The 24,671-nt window shown below is 37.5% G+C and overlaps 1 protein-coding gene across 1 annotated transcript in view; it reads right to left on the bottom strand.

Annotated features, from left to right (window-relative positions):
* Nucleotides 1-24,671, bottom strand: part of DNAJC1 (DnaJ heat shock protein family (Hsp40) member C1) — a 243,616-nt gene that overhangs the window by 7,163 nt on the left and 211,782 nt on the right. The window contains exon 10 of the mRNA XM_003771883.3: nucleotides 1,362-1,410. Coding sequence (XP_003771931.2) covers nucleotides 1,362-1,410 — 49 coding nt within the window. The remainder of the gene's footprint in view (nucleotides 1-1,361; nucleotides 1,411-24,671) is intronic.

Here is a 24,671-nt window from a genome sequence, read left to right as displayed (position 1 = left end):
CTAGCGCTTCCTGCCCCAGACTGCCCCACCTTATTAAAATAACAACCAGTGGATCCCCAGGAGAAAACAATGGCTAGTGATCAGCCTTGGGAGTCTTGTGGGAGGGGAGGGGAGCCAGCTTCACAAAGCACTGGATGGAGCCAGGCTCTCACCCAGTCCTCCAAGTCCCGGAGCAAACAGTCCACTTCCCACTGCCTCCTTTGGGCTTAATGTCGGAGCCACAGCTGGATCCGTTTACTTGATCCCTGTACGGACCTGGGATCAGAACGAGGCTTTAAGGGACCCATGGCCCTTTTCCTTCAGTTCCCATCTCTCTATCCCGAGCTCAGAGATGCCAAAGAATGCTGGTGAGTCTGGGGAGGACGCGTCTTTGGTGCGTTTCAGTCTGTATAACAGCTCTTAGTCGTCACTAAGGTTGCAAGGAACGTGCAGAGGTGCATGCGAGTGCTGCGTTTTCCTCCACTGAGACCATGAATTCTGTATTCTACAGGGCTTCTACAAGTCCCCAGAGGCGGTTTCCTGAGGGTGCTCCACGGATGCCCAACTGTTTGGTGCTGCTGGCCAAGCTCCTTTTATTTAGGAGGCAGATGAGGCCATTCGGGGTAGGCCCCTTTCGAAAGGATGAAGCTGAGGCAGCAGGGGCCCTTCACCCTCCCTCAGGGACCGCTTTCTTGATGGCCTCCTCTCCCATTAGCCCTTTGGCCAGCATGACCAAGTCCTGTTTTAGATCAGGACTGTCAGATTCAAATAGAAACAAAAGTCATTAAACTATACATAGGGACCCTGAAGGGCTCATACTGACTTAGAAAACCACACAGTAACATTGTCTATGTTCTGTGATATTTTCTTCTGAGGCAATTGGGGTTAAGTGATTTGCCCAGGGTCACACAGCTAAAAAGTGTTAAATGTCTGAAGCCGGATTTGAACTCGGCTCCTCCAGATGCCAGGGCTGGTGCTCTCTCCACTGCACCATCTAGCTACGCCCCCTCCCCCCATTATATTTTTTTTTTTTTATTTTGCTAAATATTTCCCAATCAGATGGGTTCCATTCAAGAGCGCTGTGGGCAAACAGGCTGTGGACCTCATGTTCCCTACTTGTGCTACAGGCCACCTTTCAGGGGGCCACCTGAAATACAGGTCACACACTCAGAAGCAACGACTCCCCAAGTGTCTCCTGAGGGTCCATTTCTGTGGAATTTGTGGTTCGGTCACATTTTTTTTAATGTCGTGTTTTCATGATGGAAGCTCTGCCCAAAGTTAGGACTGTACACCTCTGCATATCAAGCCCCTGATGAAGAAAGGGACTGATTATGTGTAGGAAGCAGCTGTCAGTGACTATGATAATATTCAGACTTACACACCTGGGGTACATGTCACAGAATCCTTCATCTGTTTGGCTTTCATTGTTACCTGTTTAAAAACACAAAAGCAAAATATTGAAATGGCTGAGTTTTACTTGAAACATCATTTTAAAATGCTATATAAAAGATGCTATAGATCTATTCTTTCTTTTTTCATTCTTCCAGCTCCAAAAAATATATCCCGAATCAGTCCAAAAGCATGTTTTCTCCTAGTACAAAGCATAGAGGAAAAAGAATAAAATATCTGAGGGTAGGTTGCATAAGTAATTCATTGGGATGCAGTCCATTCAGAAATAATGATAATAAGGAAGTGGGAAATGGAGAAAGAGCCTGACATGGATATTTCGCACATCTCCGAAAGAAATCCTAAAACTTCAAAGATCCTGCAGACTGTATGAGAAATTGGAAAGAGAGCATGATGACATAACGGCTAGACAGGTGTTCCTCGAGTTGGAAGACTGGCTCCAGGCTTTGCCTCTGACATTGGCTGTGTGGCTCTGGGCAAGTCACTTGAGCTGCCATTTTTGGATTGCTCCCCCCCCCCCCCCCAAGACTCTAATGAGCAGATGCAATGGAAGAAGAAAAAATGACCTCAGCAGAAGCAACAGAACCAGTGGTGACCCAGGTCTGGATCCCCCATTTCTCTGCAATGCCCTAAGATCTAAACTTAACTTTTGAACTAAAATGTCCTATAGAAGAATGGTAGCATCAGTGGTTATTCTCGGAAGTAACATTTCAAATCCAATCAAAGCTATTTTTTTTCACTTTGTATCAAATCCCCAGAAGCAACAGGGAAGTCAATTCAAAGAGAGCTGAATTTTCAAGGTGAAGAAAGCTACAAGAGTGCACACGTTTCAAAGAAGCCACAGACCAACTTCCTCTGGAGGACTGGACCACGGAAAATAGAGCTGTAGCAAGGAGAGATTTAGGTTAGCAATGACTGAAGCACACCAAAGCTTTGGACTAAGGAAGGATTCTGCTGGAGGATAACTGCATACAAAGATGGGCTTAAAGTTTATGCTCGTGACTGGTAATAATATATATTTTTCAATGAAGAAATCAGAAAGGTGTCACTGACATACATCACAGCTGGAAAATCATTTGTATGAACTAGGAAGAGCATCTGCAGATGAGTTCATCGATGAGCCATTTTCTGGCTTGCTCTTCTTGAGTCAGTTGATAAACATTTAAGTGCCTCCCATGTGCTGGGCCCTATGCTAAATGCTGAGGATACAAAGAAAGGCACAAGACAGTCTTCAAGGAACTAATGGGGAAGCCAAAGTAAAGAAACTCTTAAAAACAAGCTCGAGACAGGAGACACATGAAATAATCCATAGAGGGAAGGCACTAGAGTTTAGGGTGATTAGGACAGGCTTCCTGTGACTGCGGGAGTAAGCCGGGCCCCTTTTGCAGGGATTCCATTTTAGCCTTTATCCCTTATGATTTCTAAGAAGAATTTCCTCCAGAGGCGGTAAGCCATCCCCTGACTATTACATTGCTATTTTTCTCCCTGCCCATTTGGACTTGTTTTCAATACAAGGATCATCTGTGATCTGCTAGTTTCCAAGAAATTAAGTTATGTGTCCTAACTGGAGTGATGATAAAGAGTGGGCATCCTCACTGTCTGCTCTTTCCTGGGAGGAGGCAATAAGCTCACAGAGGAAGGGCTGCCTCCTACAGGCAGACTGCCCTGATCCTCCTAATTGTCAGTATTCTCTTCCCCTTTCCGTCTCAGATGGTCTTCCATCTACTCTATACACATCCTGTAGATATTATTTATATACTGTCTTTACATTAGAATGAAACTACTTGGGGACAGGGATTTAATTTTTATTTTCATTGGAATGTTACCTCGCATAATATGTTACTATACACAGCAAATGTTTAATAAATGCTCATTGACTGATTCCTCAGATTATCTTATGTTTATGTAACTAATGACATGTATTCCTCTTGGAGAATGCAAGCTCTCTGATGACACTTTTTCTGTTATTCCTCTACCACTAGTGCTTATTATACTTTCCAGTTTACAGCAAATGCTTAAAAATGTTGATAACCAGTCAGAGCACTCATGATGAAACATGTTCTCTACCTCCATACCAATTCACAGTGCAGATTGGAGAATATTCTTTGTTTCTTTTTCTCTTTTTATAGGAACATGGCTAATTTGGGAATTTGTCTTGCATGACGAACACATTTGTAACAAATTTTGTTTTTATTGCCTTCCCGAGGTATGGTGGTGTGAGAAGAGAAAGAGAGAGAATTCAAAAGCTAACAAAAATCCAAAATAAAAGTGATTAAAAATCCAACAAAATATAACATTGATTTGAATAAATCTGCCAACAGGCCCTTGGCCAAATGACAGTCTGGCTCACTGAGGCTCAGATTTAGATTCTTCCAAAATCCTGACCGTCTTAGCCTCAACATATACTCTCACTAAGGATGCGTAAAAGTTCTTAGTTGGATGTCAATTTGCAAAGGCCAAAATATCTTTTGCCTTAATACCTTACCACCCATTATTTTGTATCTCATTTTGATTTAAAAGTCATGATTCAGACTTCTGTATTAATCTTTTTTCTTTTACATAAGGAGCTGCAAAGTACTTGATATATTCCTCTCCATCTACTTGGTCTTCACTTGATTTCAGTAAACTTGTTCCAATGATTAAAGCATTAAAATTAAAAAAAAAAATGATATAAAAAAAATTGGCACCTCAATGAGCTGTTTGGTGTTCATGTGTAAATACTGGAGTATAGGGTTTCTGAGATATTATCACCAACGAGGTTTCTCACAAATCCAGAGAATTGATTAGGAGACTGCTAGTGTATGTCAAGGGATAATTTGGCCAGTGCTCAGCACTACGCTGTTGTAATAATCTGAAATACCCTTCATATTCCACTGTAAGAGACAGAACAAATTAGATGCTCTTCCTTTCATCTAAATGATCTTTCTATTTTAAATCCTCAGGAAAGCCAAACCAAGCACTTGTGTGTCACATTCACTAATCATGAAAAAAGTCTTCTCAAACAGCTTTTTTAGTTCTTGGACTTCAAAGTTTACCTATAAATCTCAGCCTCTTTGCTATTGTAGTCATTTCCTCTGACAATTAGTAACCTGTAAGAACTTTTGCTTCTTTTTCAATGCTCAAAACTTAGCATGTTGCCTGGTACACAGCAGGCACTTAATGTTTACTGACTGACTCACTGATTTATAATGAGGGCTATGGGAATCGGCTACAGTATAGAAAAAGCAGAAAAGGATTTAGAATTACAAGACCTGGGCATGAATTTTACTTGGACAAATTATTAGCTGTGTAATCTTAACATCTGTTATTTAATATCTCTGAACCTGTTTCCTTTCTGTAAAATAGTGGAAATTATACTTGTATAACCTACCATACATATACATGATTATTATGAGACCTATATGAGAGAACTTTATAAAATATAAAGCAGGGGTCCTCAAACTATGGCCCACGGGCCAGATGTGGCAGCTGAGGACGATTATCCTCCTCACCCAGGGTTATGAAGTTTCTTTATTTAAAGGCCCACAAACCAAAGTTTTTTTTTGTTTTGTTTTGTTTTTTTACTATAGTCCAGCCCTCCAACGGTCTGAGGGACAGTGAACTGGCCCCCTATTTAAAAAGTTTGAGGACCCCTGAATAAAGTCTCATGTAAAAATGGTGACTAATTTCACATTTCTCAGTCTTCAAATTAATCCACATCTTGGTAGAAACCATGTGCTTAGATAATGATAGTATTATCAGAGAATCAATGATGCCTTTAGGCAAATTGGGTGGTTCCAAGATTAAGTGGTTGTATAGTTGAAAACTTAATGTCTTCTTGTTTTTTTCTGAGGACATATCACCATATTTAGTTTCTTTATAAATTAATTTTTTGTTACATTTCAAGTTGCCTTTCTCCTTCCCTCCCTGAATCAGAGAAGGTCATTATTTGACATACATACATACACACCACATAAACACAAAATACATTTATGTTTTGTTTTGTTGTTTTGAGGCAGTTGGGGTCAAGTGTCTTGCCGAGCTTCACAAAAAGCTAGGAAGTATTAAGCATGAGGCTGGATTTGAACTCAGATCCTCCTGACTTCAGTGCAATTTAGCCACCCCAATTATATAACTCTGGGTATAATTCTAAGTTATTTTCCAAAATGGATCAGTTCACAGTTCCAACAATAGTGTTCTAGTATCTCAATTTTTCCACATCCTCTCCAACACTTGTCATCTTCCTTTGCTATCATTTTAGCTGATTTGATAGGTATAAGATGGTATCTCAAAGTTGTTTTAACTTGTATTTCTCTAGTCAATTAAGAATTTAGATAATTTTTATACGATAACTTTGATCTCTTCTTCCCAAAACTGCCTATTCATATCCTTTGATCATTTGTCAGATGGTGAAATGAGTCATATTCTTATAAAGTTCTCTATGTATTTGAGATGAGACTTTTCTCTGAGGAAACTATCTAAATTTCCCCCCTCCCCCCATTTTTGCTTTCCTTTTAAACTTGACTACCTTGGTTTTATTTGTACAAAACCTTTTTTAAATTTAACGCAATCAAAATTATGTATTTTATGTCTCACAATGCTCTCTATCTTTGCATATTCATAAATTCTTCTCCTATCCACTTATTTGATAGGTAATATGGCCCATGTTCTTTAAATTTATTTATGATATCCCCCTTCATGTTTAGGTCATGTTTTCATTTTGAATTTAAGTTGATGTTTTATATCTGGTTTCTGCCAGACTACTGTCCAGTTTTTTCAACAATTTTTTTGAATCAAAAAATGGATTCTTATCCCAAAAGCTTAAATCTTTATATTTGGCAAACACAACATTACTATAATCATTTGCTACTGGGTATTTTGTGTTTGCTCTGTTACAATGATCCATCTTTCCATCACATCTAGTCATCACACCCAGAGAGATATGAGAGCACTAGTTTTAGACGACTCTTGTCTTATCAGTGATATGTATGCTCACTAAAGCTTGCTGTCATTTCATCCATCCATCCAGTTACTTAAATGTTTATCCAGTACTATTTCTATCTCTCTAAATCTATGTTTATTGATATGATACTATCACATGTTATATGATTTCACTGTCCTTAGCACAAGGGATGCAACAAATTTGATTTCAAGGAACTTATGAGGAAATAGATCTCCTTACTCTGGGTAGATAGGTTGTGAGGATGGAATAAGATCTATTTTGTCAGACATGGTCAATGGGTAGGCTTGTTTTCGTTTAATTGTGTTTTGTTACAAGAGGACTGTAGTAAAGGGGAAAATTACTAGGAAATAATAGTGATATAACAACCCTAAAATCATTAATAAAATAATGAAAAAAGACATGAATATGTGTGGGTATTTTTTGTATACTAGCCTGAAGTTTTATGGCATGATAATTTTTTAGTTAAGGTTTTATGTCTTATGAGGACACAATTATTATAAAAGCAGTAAGAATATACATATCACAATGATATGAAAAGTATGAATTATAACCAGAACAGAAAATATTTTGAAAAACAAGATAGTTTACTACCATTATATAAAAAATAAAAAGTATTTGCATAAAGAAAGATAAATGCAACCAGAATAAAAAGGAAGAAAACATATAAAGACAATATTTGCAAGGAAGATTTCCGATAAAAAGTCTGATATGCAAAACGTATAGAGAATTGATCTATTTCCCAGATTGGTCATCCGATAGATGAGAGGTTAAAGGATAGGGACACATCAGTTCACAAATCATGAACTATCATCTAAAAAAAGGTGCAAGTCCCTAAAAATGGAAATTACACAATGTGATTTGGTTATTAATTCACACTCATCAAATTGGCAAGGATGGTGAAAGATAGATTCAATCAAAAAATGTGGGAAAAGAAAAGAAAGTTCACTATGTAACCTTCCTAAATATCTAAAATTTTTTTTTTTGAATTTAAAAATACTTATTTAACTTACAGAAGGCAATGCTTGGGGCTACTGTTCAACTCCTTCTCCATCTAGTGTCCCAATTGTGTTCTTAAGGAGGACTCAGAGAGCTGGACATTGACTTATAATTTCCTTGAGGGAATAGAACATGTTTTTTACTGTCCCTCCCAATCTAGCAACCCTGCCACAGTCTAGCATATTAGTAGATGCATAGTAGATAGTATAAAAATGCTAAGTAAAAGAATGTGGAAGTTGGTACTTAAGCTGATTCTTGAAAGAAGTGGGGGATTTTATGAGATAGAAGAAGGAAGGAAGGAAGAATGCATTGTAGGCTTGAGAAGACAGCCAATGCAAAGGTATGGATGTGGGGGATGGAAGAAAAATATAAAAGTATGCTTCTATACTAGAAGAATGGTATCAGGAATATTAAAGTTCAGAAAGAATTGAGGTAAGACAACAGAAAGGCAGTTTCTTAAAGTCATATTGGAGGAACTCAAAGTTTTAAAAACATGTTAAAAGTTGATTTTACATGTAATTGGGAAAAAATAAAATATTAGATAAAAAAGATAATATCTATTAAAAAAGTTACATTGGGGAAAGATAGGATCAAAGAAGAGATAGCATCGCTTCTGGGTTTAATGAGAAAGAGGACAGAATGGTTCAATTATTGTCTGTTTTCTTTGCTAAGGAGAATAACTTTTGGATTGGGCAGGACTGAACAAAAATGTCTATTGAATATAAACAAGGAGATGAGAGCATAAAGCTACCCTTGATGAATTCAAGGGCCTCTGCCTCTTATGAGCTGCATCCTTAGGTATGAAAAGAACGCTCAGCTGTGATGATGGAGCTGTTGTCAGCTGTACTGGGAAGATGATGGATCATAAGAGAGGTAATGTGGGTCCAGAAAAGACTAGGTGTCCCAATTTCCAAAAAAGAAAATAGAATAGAATCTGCAAACTACTGGCCAGGGAGCATGACTTCAATTCCTGGAAGTTCCAGAAGAAAGAGATTGCTAAGCGTTAGCTCGGCTGCATTGTGCCAGACTCACAAGATTTCCATTTTTGACAAAGATACTAGACTGGCAGAGCAAGGGAATGTGGTCGATACAGTTTACTTAGATCTCAGGAAAGTATCCGATAAATATCTCATGTTATTTTTGTGGAAACTATGGAGAGATGTGGCCTAGATTACAGTATAATTGGCAGTATTTATAATTGAATGGCTGAACTCAAAGACTATTATTAGTGGTTTGATATCCCAGTGGCTTATTAATCTCTGATGGAGCGAGCGTGCCAGGCATCTTACCCAGTCCTCTCATTTGTCAATGACTTGGATGAAGGTATACATGAAATCCATATCAAATCTGCAAATACCACAAAACTGGGGACATTGGGGTACACAAAGATTGTAGCAGGCTAAGGGAACTGGAACGAACCAAATTAGGAAAAAATTTTATAGGGATGTATAGGAAGTCTCACACTTGAATTAAAAATATAAATACTTGTCCAAGCATAATAAGACAGCAATTTGTCTGAAAAAGATTTGAGGGGTTTTAATGGACTTTCAGAGGAGGGTTTTAGTTCAATTTAAGTCCAAAGATATAGCCACCAAAAAAGCCAGGGGACTTTTGAGTTCCCTGAAGAGGCACAGTTTCCAGAAATAAAGAAACAATTCTGATTTATTTGGTTCTTCTCAGATATCTTCTCAGACATCTGGAACATACCAAACCCATTTTGATAGGAAGTCCTTTTTAAAAAATATTCATTTTTAGAAAAAATCCCTCACCCACTCCTCTCCCTGAGGTAAACAATGAGATATAGATTACACATGTGCAATCATGTAAACATGTCCATATTAAGCATTTTGGGTAAAAAGACTCAAACAAAAAGAGGAAAGAAAGTGAAAAATAGTATGCTTCACACTATATTCAAACCATATCGGTTCTTTCTCTGATATTTTTCATTTTTTCCATCATGATATTATCTTAGATCATTGTATTACCGAGAATAAGTCATTCACAGTTATTCGTTGTACAATATTGTTACTGTGTACAGCGTTCTCCAGGTTCTGCTCACTTCACTTTGCAGATGCAGTGGGTTCATAGAGGTCTTTCCAGGTTTTTCTGAAATCATTCTATTTGTCATTTCTTACAGAACAATAACATTCCATCACCATGATATACCACAACTTGATGGGCATCCCTTCAATTTCCAACTCTCAGCCACCACAAAGAGCTGCTATAAATGTTTTTGTACGATAAGTTCTTTTTCCTTTTTAAAAGAATCTCTTTGGGATACAAACCTAGAAGTGGTATTGCTAGATCAAAGGGTATGTTTGCACAGTTTGATAGCCCTTTGGGCAAAGTTCCAAATTGCTCTCCAGAATGGTTGGTTCAGTTCACATCTCCACCATTAGTGGAGTGCATTAGTGTCTCGGTTTTCCCACATCCTTTCTAGCATTTATCATTTTCCAAGGAAGTCTTTCTTAATTCTAGTGCTTTCCCTCTGTTGGTTATTTCCAATTTGTTCTTTCTACAGTTTCCTTGTACATAGCTGATTGTACATTTTCTCCCCGTTGGATTCCTTGAAATCAAGGACTGTCTTTCCTCCCCTTTCTCTGCATCCCTAATGCTCAGCACAATGCTTGGCACAACGTAGACCCAACAAATGTTTAGTGACTGACTAGAGAATTGTGTCCATTTCTGAGTGCTATAATTTAGGAAAGACAATGTTGGAGTTCAAGCAGCCAGAGAAAGGTGATGGTAAAAAGAGCATTAAATCCAAGCAAATGAAGATTGGCTGAAGGAGCTGTAGATCTTTAGCCTGGAAAAGACTGGGGAGCTTGATAGCATTTTCAAGAATTTCAACAGCAGTCACCACAGAAGAAGAAGAATCACATTTGTTAACCAGAAAAATCTAACATTCTAATTATAGTGATCCCAAAGTGGGAATTAATGGGCTCCTTCTCATTGGAGGTATTCAAGCAAAGGTTAGCTAATGATGTGTTGGGCTTGGTGTGGAAGGGATCCATTTTCAGGGATGAAGTAGCCTCTGGGATTTCTTTTCAGTTCTGAAATTCTGTGATAATGTGTGGTGGTTACGTTTGTACATATTTCACTTGAATCATTTTATCAAAGTAGTTAGCTAGCCTTTAAAAATTTTTTTTTGAATCAAGAAAAATCTACCTTTTCTCTCTTCCACCTTCTCCCTTGGGAAAACAAGAAAAACAAAGCCCTGTTACAAACATGTATAGTTGAGCAAAACAAATTTCTACATTGGTCCAAAAAGCTCATATCGCAATCTTCATCTCAGTCCATCACCTCTTTGATAAGAAGTAGGTAGCTTGTTTCATCATGGGTACTCTGGAATCACAGTCAGTCATAGATTAGTCAGTGTTCCTAAGGCTTTCAAAGTTACTTGTCTCTACAAAATTGTCATCCTTTTAAAATTGTTGTTGTGGTTCTGCTCATTTCAATCTACATCAGTTTATACACAACTTTCCAGGTTTTTCCGAAACTAATCCCTTCATTATTTCTTGAAGGACAACAGTATTTTACCACACTTATATACCATAACTTGCTCAGCCATTCACCAATTAAAACACAAAGTTAAATAAAAAAAAAAAAACACACAATTAAAAAACAAAACCCCCACACCTTTTGTTTTCAATTATTTGACACTGCCAAAAAAAAAAAAAAAAAAAAAAAAACACTGATATAAATTGTGTACACATATGTCCTTTTAAATTTTTAAAAAAAACCTATTTGAAGTATCAATGCAGTCGTGGTATTTCTGGGTTGAAGGGTATACAAAATTTAATAGCCTTTTGGGTATAATTCTACATTGCTTTCCAGGATGGCTAGATGAGTTCACAGCTCCACCAAAACTGCATTAAAGTGTCTATTTTCCCATAGGCATTTGTCATTTTCCTGTTTTGCTAACTTTGCTAATCTGATGGATGTGAATTAGAACCTCAGAATTGTTTTAATGTGCATTTCTCTAATTATTACCGATTTAGAGGAGAAGTTAAATCTGGCCTCATGTGTCCTGAATGCTGTCTGAACCAGAGGAAAAATTGGGGAATGTTTTAAAAGTAAATAAACATAAAATACAACATAGATAATTGAGACTCACAGAGTCTGACACCACTAATTTAAAGTATTTTTTTTCTTAATATAATTACTGATAGCCTGAATCTTTTCCTCTGAATAATGTGCCCTTTCATATTATTGATCATTTATCAGTTGAGGAATTAGCTCCTTTTCTTAAAGATTTTTTGAAATTGAGAACTTACAACCTACTTAAGGATTATGGAATTAAGAAGAATCAAAGGCTCTTGAATGTGACTCCTTTCAGGTCTAGAGATGTTTAAGAAAAGCAACAGGAAACAAAATGTGCCAAAACAAGCTGCATGCCCCCATTCCTCTTCTCCTGATACAACCTAAAGTGGCTGGTAACAGTGATCTGTGTTTCACCATATTCAAACCCATCCTAGAAGAGTGGTGATATTTTAACTCCTAAGCTGATAATGAAAATTATGCAACTGTGAAATTCATTACTCTCATTTGCTCATATTTATTTTTGGCTAATTTTCTTTTCAAACTTAGCACTTACCACTTGCTGAGAATTAATGTTTTTGCTTTCAAATCCAAATTGCAGTTTGTTACCTGAACATTAAATAATGCACTCAAACAGGTTTCCACCTGGTGGGAAACAGTGTGTTGTTCATGTTCTTAATATGCCTTCAATCTCTCTAAAACTCCTCTCTGGATCATCTGCCTCGCTAGAAGGAGCAGAAGATGTTGCCACACAAAATAAAAAACCCCAAAGATTCATGTAATTTTTGAGCTGGAAGAAACCTTAGAAATCAAGCCATCCTCTCCCATTTTACAGATAAAGAAATAGGTACAGAGAGCTGAAGGTCTGAGTAAAGTTCAAAGCATTGTGTGACAGGTCCAGGACTTGGTCTTCTGGTGTTTGCATAAGATGCTGACTCTTATCATTAATAAAAGGGAACTAAACCTTCTTGTTTTTAACTCTGATAGGGACAGAAGTGCTTTTATTGCTATTTCATGGATAAAAATGAGTTGTTACATTTACATGGTAAATTAATTCTGAAGATTTTATTTTAGTTTAATATGCCACCACAATGGCTACCCAACTACCCAATTATCATACTGCCTTACTCTTAATTATATGAATAATAGCACATCTTATGTCAGTGAAAACCAGTAACTTCCCAGAGCAAAAGCACCAGGTCCTGGATCTAAATTAGGATTCTTTACTTTTCAAGGACCTGGTTTTAGTTCTAAGGTTCATTTTTCTAGTCCCTTGGTCTGTGGTCTTATACCAATTTCCGTGGATGTTGGTTTGATTTGGCCTGGAAACCACACAGAATAAAACTTTATCTTTCATATTTGGAGGGGGGAGCTGGAAGAAATAGCCACATAATAGCAGTGAAATACTAAGGGAGATGGGAAAGCATTGCTTTTACCTGGATAATGAACAACAATCATGGAGCATATTGCTTTTATTGTGTGAAATGGTCAGTATGAACTTTATCTCAATAACCAATTAAGACTTCTCAAAGGATAACTTCTTTCAGGCTCTCTCTTCTTAGTTCAGTCATCAGTCCAAAGAGAAAATTCTAAAGGCAACAAGAAATCACTGATATCATGCATCAAGGACTCTTGATGGCAGAACTGCTCTGTCTTGTGCTAGACTTTGCTAAAGATGTAAAAAAAAAATAATGAGAAATGGGGAGGATGGAGTAAAAGCCTGTTATAAACTACCTTAGTAGACCAAGAAAAGAGTTATACTTAGAATACTAAGAATGATATTTTTATAATACAATCCCTTCAACATCTCATTCTATATTATAGATTAGAGTATGAATTAAATCAGGTTCCATATGTATTTATGGAATTATAGAATGCATTTTAATTGAACACTAAAAGCTTATGATATCTGAGTTTCAGTCAATAAAGATATGATGAACCTCATCACCAGAGGATTGGCCATCAGGTGAACTGGGAAGGGAAAACTATGGATTTGCAATATTATAATCAAATATAGTCTACAAATATGTTAATCAAATAAAGTCTATTTCTGCTGTGCTTTTAACATTCAAATATTTGGTTTGTAAGAGAACATAAATTACTTGAGGAAGAATATCCTATTTGATCATAATTGCTGAGAAAACTGGAAACTTAATTTGGCAGAAATTAGGTTTGGATCAAAGTCTTATATTTTATACCCAATAAGCTCAAAATGGATCTTGGATTTGATTATTAAAGCTTATAGATCATTAAAAAAAATCAGAAAAAACAAATAAGTATTTCTACAATTATGGTTAGGTGGATAATTTCTAACAGAAGGTATAGAAAGTACCACAAAAGATAAACAAAATTCAACTGCATGAAATTGAAAAGCTTTTCCACAAATAAAATGAATACAACTAGGATAAGAAGGAAAGTGATCAAATTGGGGGGGGGGGGAATTACATTAAATATCTATGATGGTCTGACAGCCAAGCTATACTGAAAAATAACAGAAATAAATAGTATTAAAAGCCTTTTCACAATAGATAAGTACTTAAGGAAATAATTCTTATGTATAAGCAATTCTCAAAAAAATATTACAAATTATAAAAAAGTGTAGAAATCAGTACTTAGAGCAATCATAAAGTGACTTAGAATCACTAAGAGAAATAGGCTCAAGGGATAGGGATGGATCTCTGATTTTATTGGTAGAGGGAACTCCCAGATAAAGAAATTCCCTTCACCAATGCAGATCAGCATCTTTTCTGTAATTTATAGTGCTAGAGAACTGCTGAGAGGACAGAGAGGTTAAACCAGGGAGGGAGGTAACTAACTCAGTGGATAGAATGCCAGGCCTGGAGCCAGGAAGACCTGAGTTTAAATATGATTTCAGATGTCTAGTAGTTATGTGACCCTGAGGAAGTCACTTCATCTGCTTGCCTCAGTATCCTCGTCTGTAAGATGGGGCTAATAATAACCCCAACCTTCCAGAGTTGTGAGGATCAAATGAAATAATATTTGTAAAGTAATATTATTATTATATCTCTTGCTTAGTAGCATACAACCAGGATAGGCAGAACTGGACTCAGGGTCCTGACTCTACAATTAGTGCTCTATGCACATTACTTCTTGATAAAAGAAAACAGCCACTCCTCCCTCCACCCCCCCCCCAATAATTTCAAGATTGAAAGAAGATAGAAATAGTAGGAGTTTAGTAACACTAATACATTACTGGTGGAATTGTTGGAAGCAATTTGGGAACATAATTTAAAAAAAAAAGTTGACTGACTCAGAGATCACCCAAGGAGGACAAGAATAAAAAGAAAGTTCTTGTATCAATAAACTATGGATATCGGTATTTCTTGTAGCAGCCAAGAAGTGAAAACGAAGCAGATTGCCACTGATTTGTGGAACGGATAAACAAATGGAGGTAATTGGACATAATGGAATATTACTGCATTGTGATCATATGGAGAATATAGAAAAGCATTGGAAGATATATGTAGACTAATGCAAAAAAAAAAAAAAAGAAAAAAAAAAAGGAAGCAACAGGAAAAAATACCCAACAACAGTGGAAAGAAGAAAAACAACATCATAATGAAAACAATGCCATGGGTAGATATGAAGCTTAGTTTCATGCCAATGAACTTCCTTCCTTTTTTTTTGCAGATGTGGGGGACTCCAGGTGTGGAACACTGTATAATATCAGATTTGGTCGATGCTAGACTAGGCTATTTTAATGAAGTATCATTAGGGATGAGCTCTCTAAGAAGGAAGAGGGATATTCTGAGAAATGTGAGATGAGTCAGTCTACCAGGATTTATTAAGTGCTAGTCACTTAGTCAATAAACATTTGTTAACCAACTACAGCATACCAGACATTGTGCTAAGCAATGGAAAGACAAATAAAGCCAAAAGCCAGCCTGCTCTCAAGGAGCTTAGAGTCTTAATGGAGGAGGCAACAGGCAACAACTAGGAACAAGCAAGACAAAGATGGGATGTCTGGGGCCTCAGAGGGGGGTACCAAGAGGAAGGAGGATGAGGGAAGGCTTTTTACAAGAAGTGGGAAGCCCGGAGGCAGTAAAGTAGGGACAGGGGGCTGCAGGTGTGGGGGGTGGCCCCAGGGGTCAGGGTCCCTGCATCAAGAGGGAGTGTGGAGGAAAGACTACACGTCTTCTTAGGAAGGAGTCAGGTCCAAAGCCTGGCTTTCAATATATCAAAGTGAGGATTTTCTATTGGATCCTAGAGGCGATGAGGAGTCCCCAGAATTTAGTGATGAGGGAGAAGAGATGGATTCACCGACAGATGAGGAAACCGAGCCTCAGAGAAGTTAAACATTTGCACAGAGTCACAGCTAATACATATCAAGGGGTTAGGATCTGAATGCAGATTTCCCAAACTGTTCATTACTCTAGAGCAGCAGGACTTACCTAATTCTGTCATTCTGGGGAAAGCTATTGACCCTTTCTCAGAAGGATACTTTTAAATGCTTAATTAAAATACATACGAAAACACTTATTTTGAAGTAAAGTTATTTACAATAAGTTAACATTATAAAATTAATAAACTGTATATTCAACATGTTTAATTTATCATACATTTATTATAAAATTAATTTTTAATTAAAAAAACCCCAACATGTTCATGGATCTCAGATTTAGAATTCCAGCTCTTGAGATTATGTGAAACCATCTCTCCACCAGATGTGAGAGTTGCTGGACTGTGCAGCCTCCATCCCCCTCCCCACGACAAGGCCTGCGTGCATCCCCCCTGCATTTTTACAACAGGCTTTTTCATAACTCCCCATCATACACATCCAAGGTCACCTTTCTGAGGCACAGGCCTAGACACAGGTCACATACTGTTAGGAAACCTTCAGGGTGTCTTGGAGGCATTAGGATAAAACGTGATAGCTTAAGTCTGGGACTTCCGAACTTCCCTTCTATACTTTTGTCACATTACTTAGCAAGCGAAGGGGCTCAGTGGTTAGAGGGCTGGGACTAGAATCAGGCCGTGTGATCTTGGGGAAATCACTTAATCTATTTACCTCAGTTGCCTTACCTGTAAAATGGGATGATTGTATCTACCTTCCAGGATTCTGTCAATGAGATGCGATAATATGTTTAAAGTGCTTAGGACAGTGTTAACTATCATAACAAAATTATTCTTCAACTATTCTCCTTCACAAACTCTATTCCAGTCAAACCGGACCATTAGTTTTTCCCTGAACATGATGCTTCATCTCGTCCCTCAGGGCACCTGCACAAGTCCCTCCTTAGCCCTGTCTGTCTCTAGAAGTTTTCCTTGTCTTTAAAGCTCAAGATCCTTCATGAATAGCCCCATCTTCTCTCTACCTGGCCATATTTTCTCCCCACTCAAATGACCTTCTATTTACTTAACTGGGCACACAGTACCGTCCTATAACAGACTACAAGTTTCTTGAGAACAGGGAAATTTCATTTTAATCTTTGAATCATAGCCAGGCCGAAATCCAGCAGGCCCTGGGTAAACGTCCAGTGAATTGGCATGAAGTCACCTTTCTGCCAGACAAACCCTCCTTGTGTCCATGTTCGCCTCCACATCCCTCTGTGACCACGCTGTCCTGCTGCTCTGAGACTTCATAGATGCTTGTCACTCAGCAAGTTCCCTGCTTCTTTGCTTTTGTCCAAAATCTGGCTCCAACCTTTCTCTCTCATTTTCCTCATTGTGGTCTTGCTTGGGATGCTTCCTGTGCCTGGAACATCTTCAGTATTCCCACCTTGACCCAATTCAAATGTGAGATCGGTGGGATCGACGAGATCAGCAGGCTCAGTAGGATCAGCAGGATCGATGGGATCAGCAGGATCGATGGGATCAATGGGATTGGCTCACTCTTTTCTGAGAACTCTAAACATTTGGATGTGTCCTGTGCGCTTTGTTCTCTGGCTCCTCTGACTGGATCCTAAGCTTTCTGATGGCAGCCCGGTGCCTTTTTCATTTGGCATCTCCTCCTCAGTCCAGTTTCAAAAGGCAGCTTGCCTTTGGGAAGCATTCAGGCAATGTCTGCTGAGTCAGGAAGTCACTACGACTCTTGGAGGAAAAGCCCGTGAAAGTCCAGTCCATGATTCCAAACCCATGGAAAAACAAAGTTCTTCTTTCAATGCTGGTCTGTCCAGGACATATCTGACTATACTGTTCTAGAGATTGCCCTGAATGGAGAAACTCCTCATTTGTCTGACACTGGAAGGTGTTAGTCACCCATGAGGATACCTTGGGGAACAATTCTTCTTAGAAGGGGAAGTGAGGTAGCAGACAGAGCCAAGTTGGGAGGAAGGGGAGAGAGGAGCTAGTCCTTCAGTTCTCCTTGGAGCTGCCTCTCCTGGCTCTTTCTAGGTTCTGGAGCTGGTTCCATTGTTGCTAATGCAACATCAGATGCAAGGAGGATGGATTTCCCTACATCTTCTAGGGGAAATGTGGGGACGCTTTTCTTTTTTATTCTTTCTTTTAAAAGAAATATACTAAGAAAAGAAAAACCAAAAACAAAATGGAGAGGGCCAATTTATAAATCATGATTTGTCGATTCAAACTTAACTAGAGACCAGCTGGCTATGAGGTATGCCACAGTCCTATTCCTACCCCATGGCTCTTTCTTCCTTGCTTTAACCCGGTATTGATGAGTAGATGTTAAATAAAGATACTGAAATTTCTAGTCCAAGACAGTTGTATTGACACTGCTTCTCGGTACAGTAGGAGACAATCTTCTTGGTTCTGCTCTTTATTTTTGCCTACTTCAGAGTGAGGGTATCCAGAATATCCTCCATCTCACTCACAGAAACATGGGGACTTTTCTTAGTTCCCTGGATTTCTTTCTAAATGTATGAGACTTTTTCTACTTTCTAGTGTCTCTTCCCCTCAATTTCAGATCGACCACTATCTTTTTTTGGGTTCCTTCATAGCTATTCTGAGAGTTTATTTGGAGCATACTCAGTAATTCAGGTTGATGACATTCTCTTGGAGGCTAAACTTCTTCAGCCTTCTTTAACATCTCAACTTAGGCTTCCTCAGGACCCTAATGGCCACCAATACAACTCAGCTAAGTCTTCCCAAAGACCAAAGGACTTCAAATGGCAGGTATCATTCCCCCCCTCATTGCCCTTATGCATTGCATTAGCTCCATCTGATGGCCAGAAACAGAATCCCTTACTCTTTGTTTTCAGGTTTAGACTTCCTGTTTGAAGGATCTCTCCAAGCCCTCAATTTGTTGGAAGGCTTCCTCAAACCTAAACTAGTATGTCAGCTTAATAAAAAAAAGAATCTCAGACCAAGGGTTTTCTATGGCTAGATTACAAAAGGTCTATGAACTTAGATGGAAAAAAGGGTTACACCTTCATTTTCACTAAATTCTAATTGAAATTTTGTATTTTCTTCAATTACTTAAAATATTATTTTGAGAATGATCCAGAGACTTCACCAGATTCTAAAAGGAGCCCATGATAAAAAAAAAAAAAATGCTAGGACTTTTTGTTTCAGACCAATACAATGATGTCCAGTCTAAGTTCTCTGATGACTCATCACTTAGGTCAGTTTGGTTTTTAAATTGGCCATTACAAATTCTGTTTTCTTACAATAAATATATAGCTAGCTTGTAATTTCTTTTTTGAGATTCACTCATTCAACAAGGATTAAGTGTCTACTATGGCCTAGGCCCTATGCAAGGCATTGGGGACATAAAGATAAAACAGTACTGCCTTCAGGGAGTTTACATTCTATTGGAGGGGGACAATTTCTCTCAACACAGATAAATAAATGCAAAACACATACAAAATATATTCTGGGAGAGAGTCAGGAAAATGAATGTGGGGAGGCAGAGAAGCAGATGAACAGAAAGAAAAGGAGAGAGAGGATTTCTGAAAACAACTTTCTCTGCTTCATAATTTTTATTTCCCTTCTGTTTTAGATTTCTTTCCCTTCTGTTTTAAATTTACTCAAGTCTCTTCAATTCTAGCAAATAAAACTATTTATTAGAACTTGCTCTCTCTTCAAGCTATCATCTCTTTTTTCAGATAAACTATGAAAGAGCTGTTTACATTTACTGCCTCTGCTTCCTTTCTTTTCTCTTCAGTCCTTTGCAATTTGGCTAATTGATTCAGGTCATCTCTATCTGCTGCCTTTAATGTTATCAATGATCTCTTATTGTTCTGTCTCTTTCTTTGCCCTCCTTCTCTCTCTCTCTCTTCCCTTTCTTTTTTTCTGTCTCCTATCTCTCTGTCTGTCTCTCTCTCCCTTTCCCCTTTCTATCGCCCGCCTTTCTCTGTCTCTCTCCTTACTCTGTCTGTCTCCCTTTCTCTCTCTCTTCCTTTCTCCCCTTCTCTCCCCTTTACTTTTCTGTCTCTCTCCTTTCTTCACTCTCCCGGTCTCCCAGGTTTATAACTTCAGTATTAGCCCAGGTTCTTGACTCTTCATCACTCCAATATCCAATCGGTTGATTAATTTTTGCTATATCTGCCTTCCCAACTTTCTCTCTACTTACAGGGCTTCCACATCGTCTCTTACCTAGTTTATTACCATAGCCTTCTAACTGATCTTTGACTCAGGTCTCTTTCTACTGTAGTCCATCCTATATGCTGCTGTCAAAATAGTTTTCCTCTAAGTGCAGATCTGCCCTTGTGATTCCCCTACTGAGCTAGTTCCAGTCGCTTCCTCTTGCCTCTGGAATAAAATGTAAACTCCTCTGTTTAGCTTTTAAAACCTTACACAACCTGACCCTAACCTACCCCTCATGCCTGAAATGTATTTCTTCCTTCCCTCTGCCTCTTAGCTTAGACACCATGTTCTGCCTGAAGCTTTTCTTTTTTATACCCTCAACTCTTATTGTGTGCCTTCCCAAAATAATTTGTATTTAATTACTTTGTGTATGCATATATATATGTGTGTGTATATATGAATCTTTTAAACTTTATATTTCTATACATACTTGCTTTCTCCTCATTAGAATATAAGCTCATTGGGAATGGGCTTCAATATATTTACTTATATTTTAGTACTTACCACAGTGACTAACATCTAGTGGGTACTTACTACTTGGTGACCAATTGGTTATGGTTACAGTTTCAGAAAAAAAAAAATCCACATCTGTCCCCCACATATATTGAACCTTGTTTTTAAGTGGGCAATACAATTAAGCATTTTCAGACCAATAAAATTCAGATTTTCCAAATGAATCTAGTCTCCCCAGTTGAAGCTACATAGTTCAAAGGAAGTTAATCATTTTATCATCTTTCCTTTGACATATGGGGCAGCTTATCTAAGTGTACACCTCTTACCTCACACTGTGGCCCCATGCTAATTAGAAAAGTCGGCTTCAATCTTTCCACCTGCCCATTGTTTTGCTGCCTACCCGGACCCTTTTCCAAGCAGGCGGCAAAGCCCCTATCAGTCTGTTATCACAACCAAAATGCAGGAGATTAGTAGCCACCAAGGGAAGTAGAATCAGTTTACATCCTTTCAGGCAAGTGAATGATATGACTTCCCAAGTAGGAAATCGGAGATCCTCCTGCCTTTAATTTAGAAAACCTGCAGTTAATAATCACATTAAAGTCTGTTTTGCATGCCAGACAGTTTTTGTTTCCTCTGTTGTTTTTACAATTTTAAGCACCCTTTGTGGTTACCAAAATTATTTGCTGAAAGGCATAAATTAACATTTTAAGCATTTTATCCAGACTAAGGTAGGTCTTGTCTGGTCACATTACATTATCAGGTTAGGTATATCAGAGCTAAAAGATACTTATGCTTTGTCTTAATTAAAAAAAAAAAAAAAAGGAAAGCTAATGACATTACTTGTATTCATCTGGGTTAGAATTTAGCAATCTAACTCAATGTTAATTTGACAGTAATACACTTAAAAACCTCCTTCCTAATTGAGGATTAAAATGGGTTTTTCACAATAAATCCACTGACAATCCAAATCACTGAATCACTAAATCACTGACAATCCAAATGTAGAATTTATGATTTTTTAAAAAAGGTCAATTGTTTCTCTAAGCATTCAAGGATAGGAATGAGAACTAAGCCTGCAGCTACAAATTCAACAAGGAAAATGGGTCAAAGAACAGATGTGTGGAGGCTGACAGAGAGTACCATACAGGTAACCAGGTCAGCAGGCAGGAGTTTTGATTACAATAAAGTGAACTGGGTTTCCTTTTCATAATCAAATGTCTGATAAAAACAAATCTAATTAATAACAAGACCAAACAGATGAGAGCGGTTCTTGTTATTGTTAAAGTTGTACCAGTTTTCATTTAAAATGCCAGTTCAGCTGTTCAAACCCATTTTGACCAGAATGGGTGAGATTTAAAAGTCACACACTAAACCACAAGTTCTTCTCTGGATCCTTCTGTGCCTGGAAGATACCTAAAGCTGCAGAGGCTAAACTGCTCTGTTTTGGCCCCAATAAGCTAATTTTTCCTTGTGCTATTAGAATGGAATGTCCTGTTCTCATCTATGAAAAAGGCACTAACAGAATGGAAATGCAGAGCAAAATTATATGTGTTACGTATATGATGGAGAAAGTCACAGAGATCTGGGGTGTTGTAACAATTCAGAGCCACTGATCATGCCATCTTACAAATGTTTGCTATTTTCTTGGAGTTATAAAATTAATTTTAAATTGCCAAAGTGTCCTAGTTGGTCCCTGCCAGGAGAGAAAGGAAAACGTAGCTTCCATGGGCAACTATTTAAACTTCTTTGGAAACTGCTGTAACTATAGGATTAAAGCTGGACCAGGGATCATCACCAGCACATATGACTTTATACAAAATAAGAGATTTTTTTTTTCCTGCAGGAAAAAAAAAGCTTTGCCAGGGCTGCACTTTACATAGACTCCCGTCACCACAATTCCCTGTCTTTAACATCATAACTTGGCTATTCCAAACATCATCAGGTACATTTCATGCCTTTAAATATCTCTCATTCTCATCTTATTTTGGTTCATTGCTTTCTCTATACTTTGCTCTCAAATAAAATACAGAGCATTTTTGCCTCTAATGAGATTTTTGGGTGGTAGTTTTGTTTTTTTTTTTAAACAAAAAACCCTCTAAAAGCCTGAAAACTCAATCTTCAAATAGTTTCCTAACCAATTTAAATACCATATTGTAGTTCTGGTAGAAAAGTTAAGAGAATCATGGTTCTCAGAGAGGGGCTTAGAGATCACAGAGTGTATCCTTCTTATTTCACAGAGAAGGGGAAGATAAATATTACGAAGCCCCTAATGTCAGGCACTGTGCTAAAAGTATTTGAGAATGCTTAACTTAGTTGTCTTCCCAACAATTCTGGGAGGTAGGTGCTGTTATTATCCTCATTTTACAGTTGAGGAAATTAAGGCAAATAGAAATGAAGTAAACTTAACCATGGTTCCGTTGATAGTAAGTATCAGAAGCTGCATTTGAACTTAGTGCCTTCCCAACTTTAGGTCCAAACCTCTGTGTTCTGTGGTGCTCCCTATGGTGTCCTCTACTATAAGAGAAATAAAACCCCTTGATTCCAAATCCAGTTCTTTCCCCACTACATTTCGAAGCTCATCACCTGAATTCATCAAGCTGCTAGGGAGCACAAGGCCTAGCACATAGTAGGCACTATATAAATGTTTATTCCCTTCCCTACCCCATCAAAATCAAAATTAAAAATTATCTGATTTTAGAAACCAATGCTTTGAGAAAAGTGCCACAATTTCACACTCTTTTCAAGAAAACATAATTTTCCATTTTCACAAGTAATTTTTAGCAAACACAAGACCCAAACCATAACAACATAAACCATTCTGAATAACTTCCAGAGAGAAGGATTCCATGTTAAAGCTTTCTATTCTTTCTACATTTTTTTTTTTTTTGGACTGTGATCAGCTGTTTATCCAGAAATCACTTTATCTTAAGATTGACAAACAATTGGAAAGTGATTAAAACATTTCCCTCCTCTGGCAGTCTCAGGAGTAGAAAGACTCTTTTTTTTTTTTTTTTTTTAAATCATTCTCTAGTCAGATTCAAGACAATAGTCGTTTCCCAGAAAATGAGACATCCTACAACTGTTACCAGGGCATAAATCTTAACTGTTATGTTTTCAAACCTTTGTCTTTCAACCTAGCATAATATGCAATTCAAGAATCTAATATAGTCTCTTTAGTTCTTATAAGGGAGGAATTATAACTTTTAAAAATGGCACAATTGATATACAGTAAGATAGAATTCCAAGATTTAGTGCTGGAAGAAGCCCCCTTATTGTAGAGAGGAGAAAACTTGATGGTCAGGGAGGTTCATGACTTACTTACTCACTGTCATACAGGCACCAAGGAGCTGAAACAAGCCTTTAGCCTCTGACTCTCAGGATAGGGCTTCCCCTCCCCCCACACCCCATAATCTCACTCTCCAAACATGTAATTTCATTTACATCCTTCAAAATGGAAAGAAGCTTGACAGCAGTCTTTCCAAGTTCCCATTAGTTTCCAAAAGCAAAATGTGGAAATTTACCAGGAAAATGACTTCTAAATGCGTGTGATTAATTGGTTTTATTATAAATGGACCATGAGCCATTTTTTTGCCAAGTTTTTCCTTGAGTTTAAATCAAGACCCAAAATAAATACTATGGACACTGGAAAGCATAATAAAGTCTAGTATAAAGAACCCTGCATTGGAGTGAAAACATCAGGGTTCAAATCCTGGATCTCCTGGTTCCTGAATCTTCAAGTCTTTGACTCTAAGCTATAAAACAAGGAAACCAGATCATGAACACCAAGGTCCCTTTAAGCACTTATTCTAAATTTTGCCTCCATTAAGCTCTCCAGCTCTATCATAAGAGTTATTCATGGAGTATAGCTATTCAAAACTATTGCTAAGAATATTTTTGCTTTTTTTTTTTAAAATATATAAGACTTTTAAAAATATATATAAAATAAGATGCTCCTTCCTTTCCTAGTTTTCTAGGAAAATAAAAAAGTTTTAGCACAAACTTTTTGGTATAACCAATCATTTTATCATTCTTTGCATATCTTACTTTCTCACCTGATTGTATATACCATTAAATTGGAAGATATTGATTTTGTACAAAAGGCAAAATTGCCTTTTGGACCATTAAACAATTTTTAACTTCCATTAATGAAAACTACTTGTTTAGATACAAATAGCTATCTGTGCCTATATGAATATATGTAAATATATATTACATATGTGTATGTATATTCATATATATATATATGTGTGTGTGTATATATAGCTATATGTCTATATATATATTCAAAATCCAGTTGAAATACAATCGCATTTCATTGCAAAGTTCTTTTATGGTTAGAAGGGATAGC

The sequence above is a fragment of the Sarcophilus harrisii genome, chromosome 5, assembly GCF_902635505.1.
Source record: "Sarcophilus harrisii chromosome 5, mSarHar1.11, whole genome shotgun sequence".
Classification (NCBI taxonomy): domain Eukaryota; kingdom Metazoa; phylum Chordata; class Mammalia; order Dasyuromorphia; family Dasyuridae; genus Sarcophilus; species Sarcophilus harrisii.
This window is presented reverse-complemented; position numbering and strand designations above follow the sequence as displayed.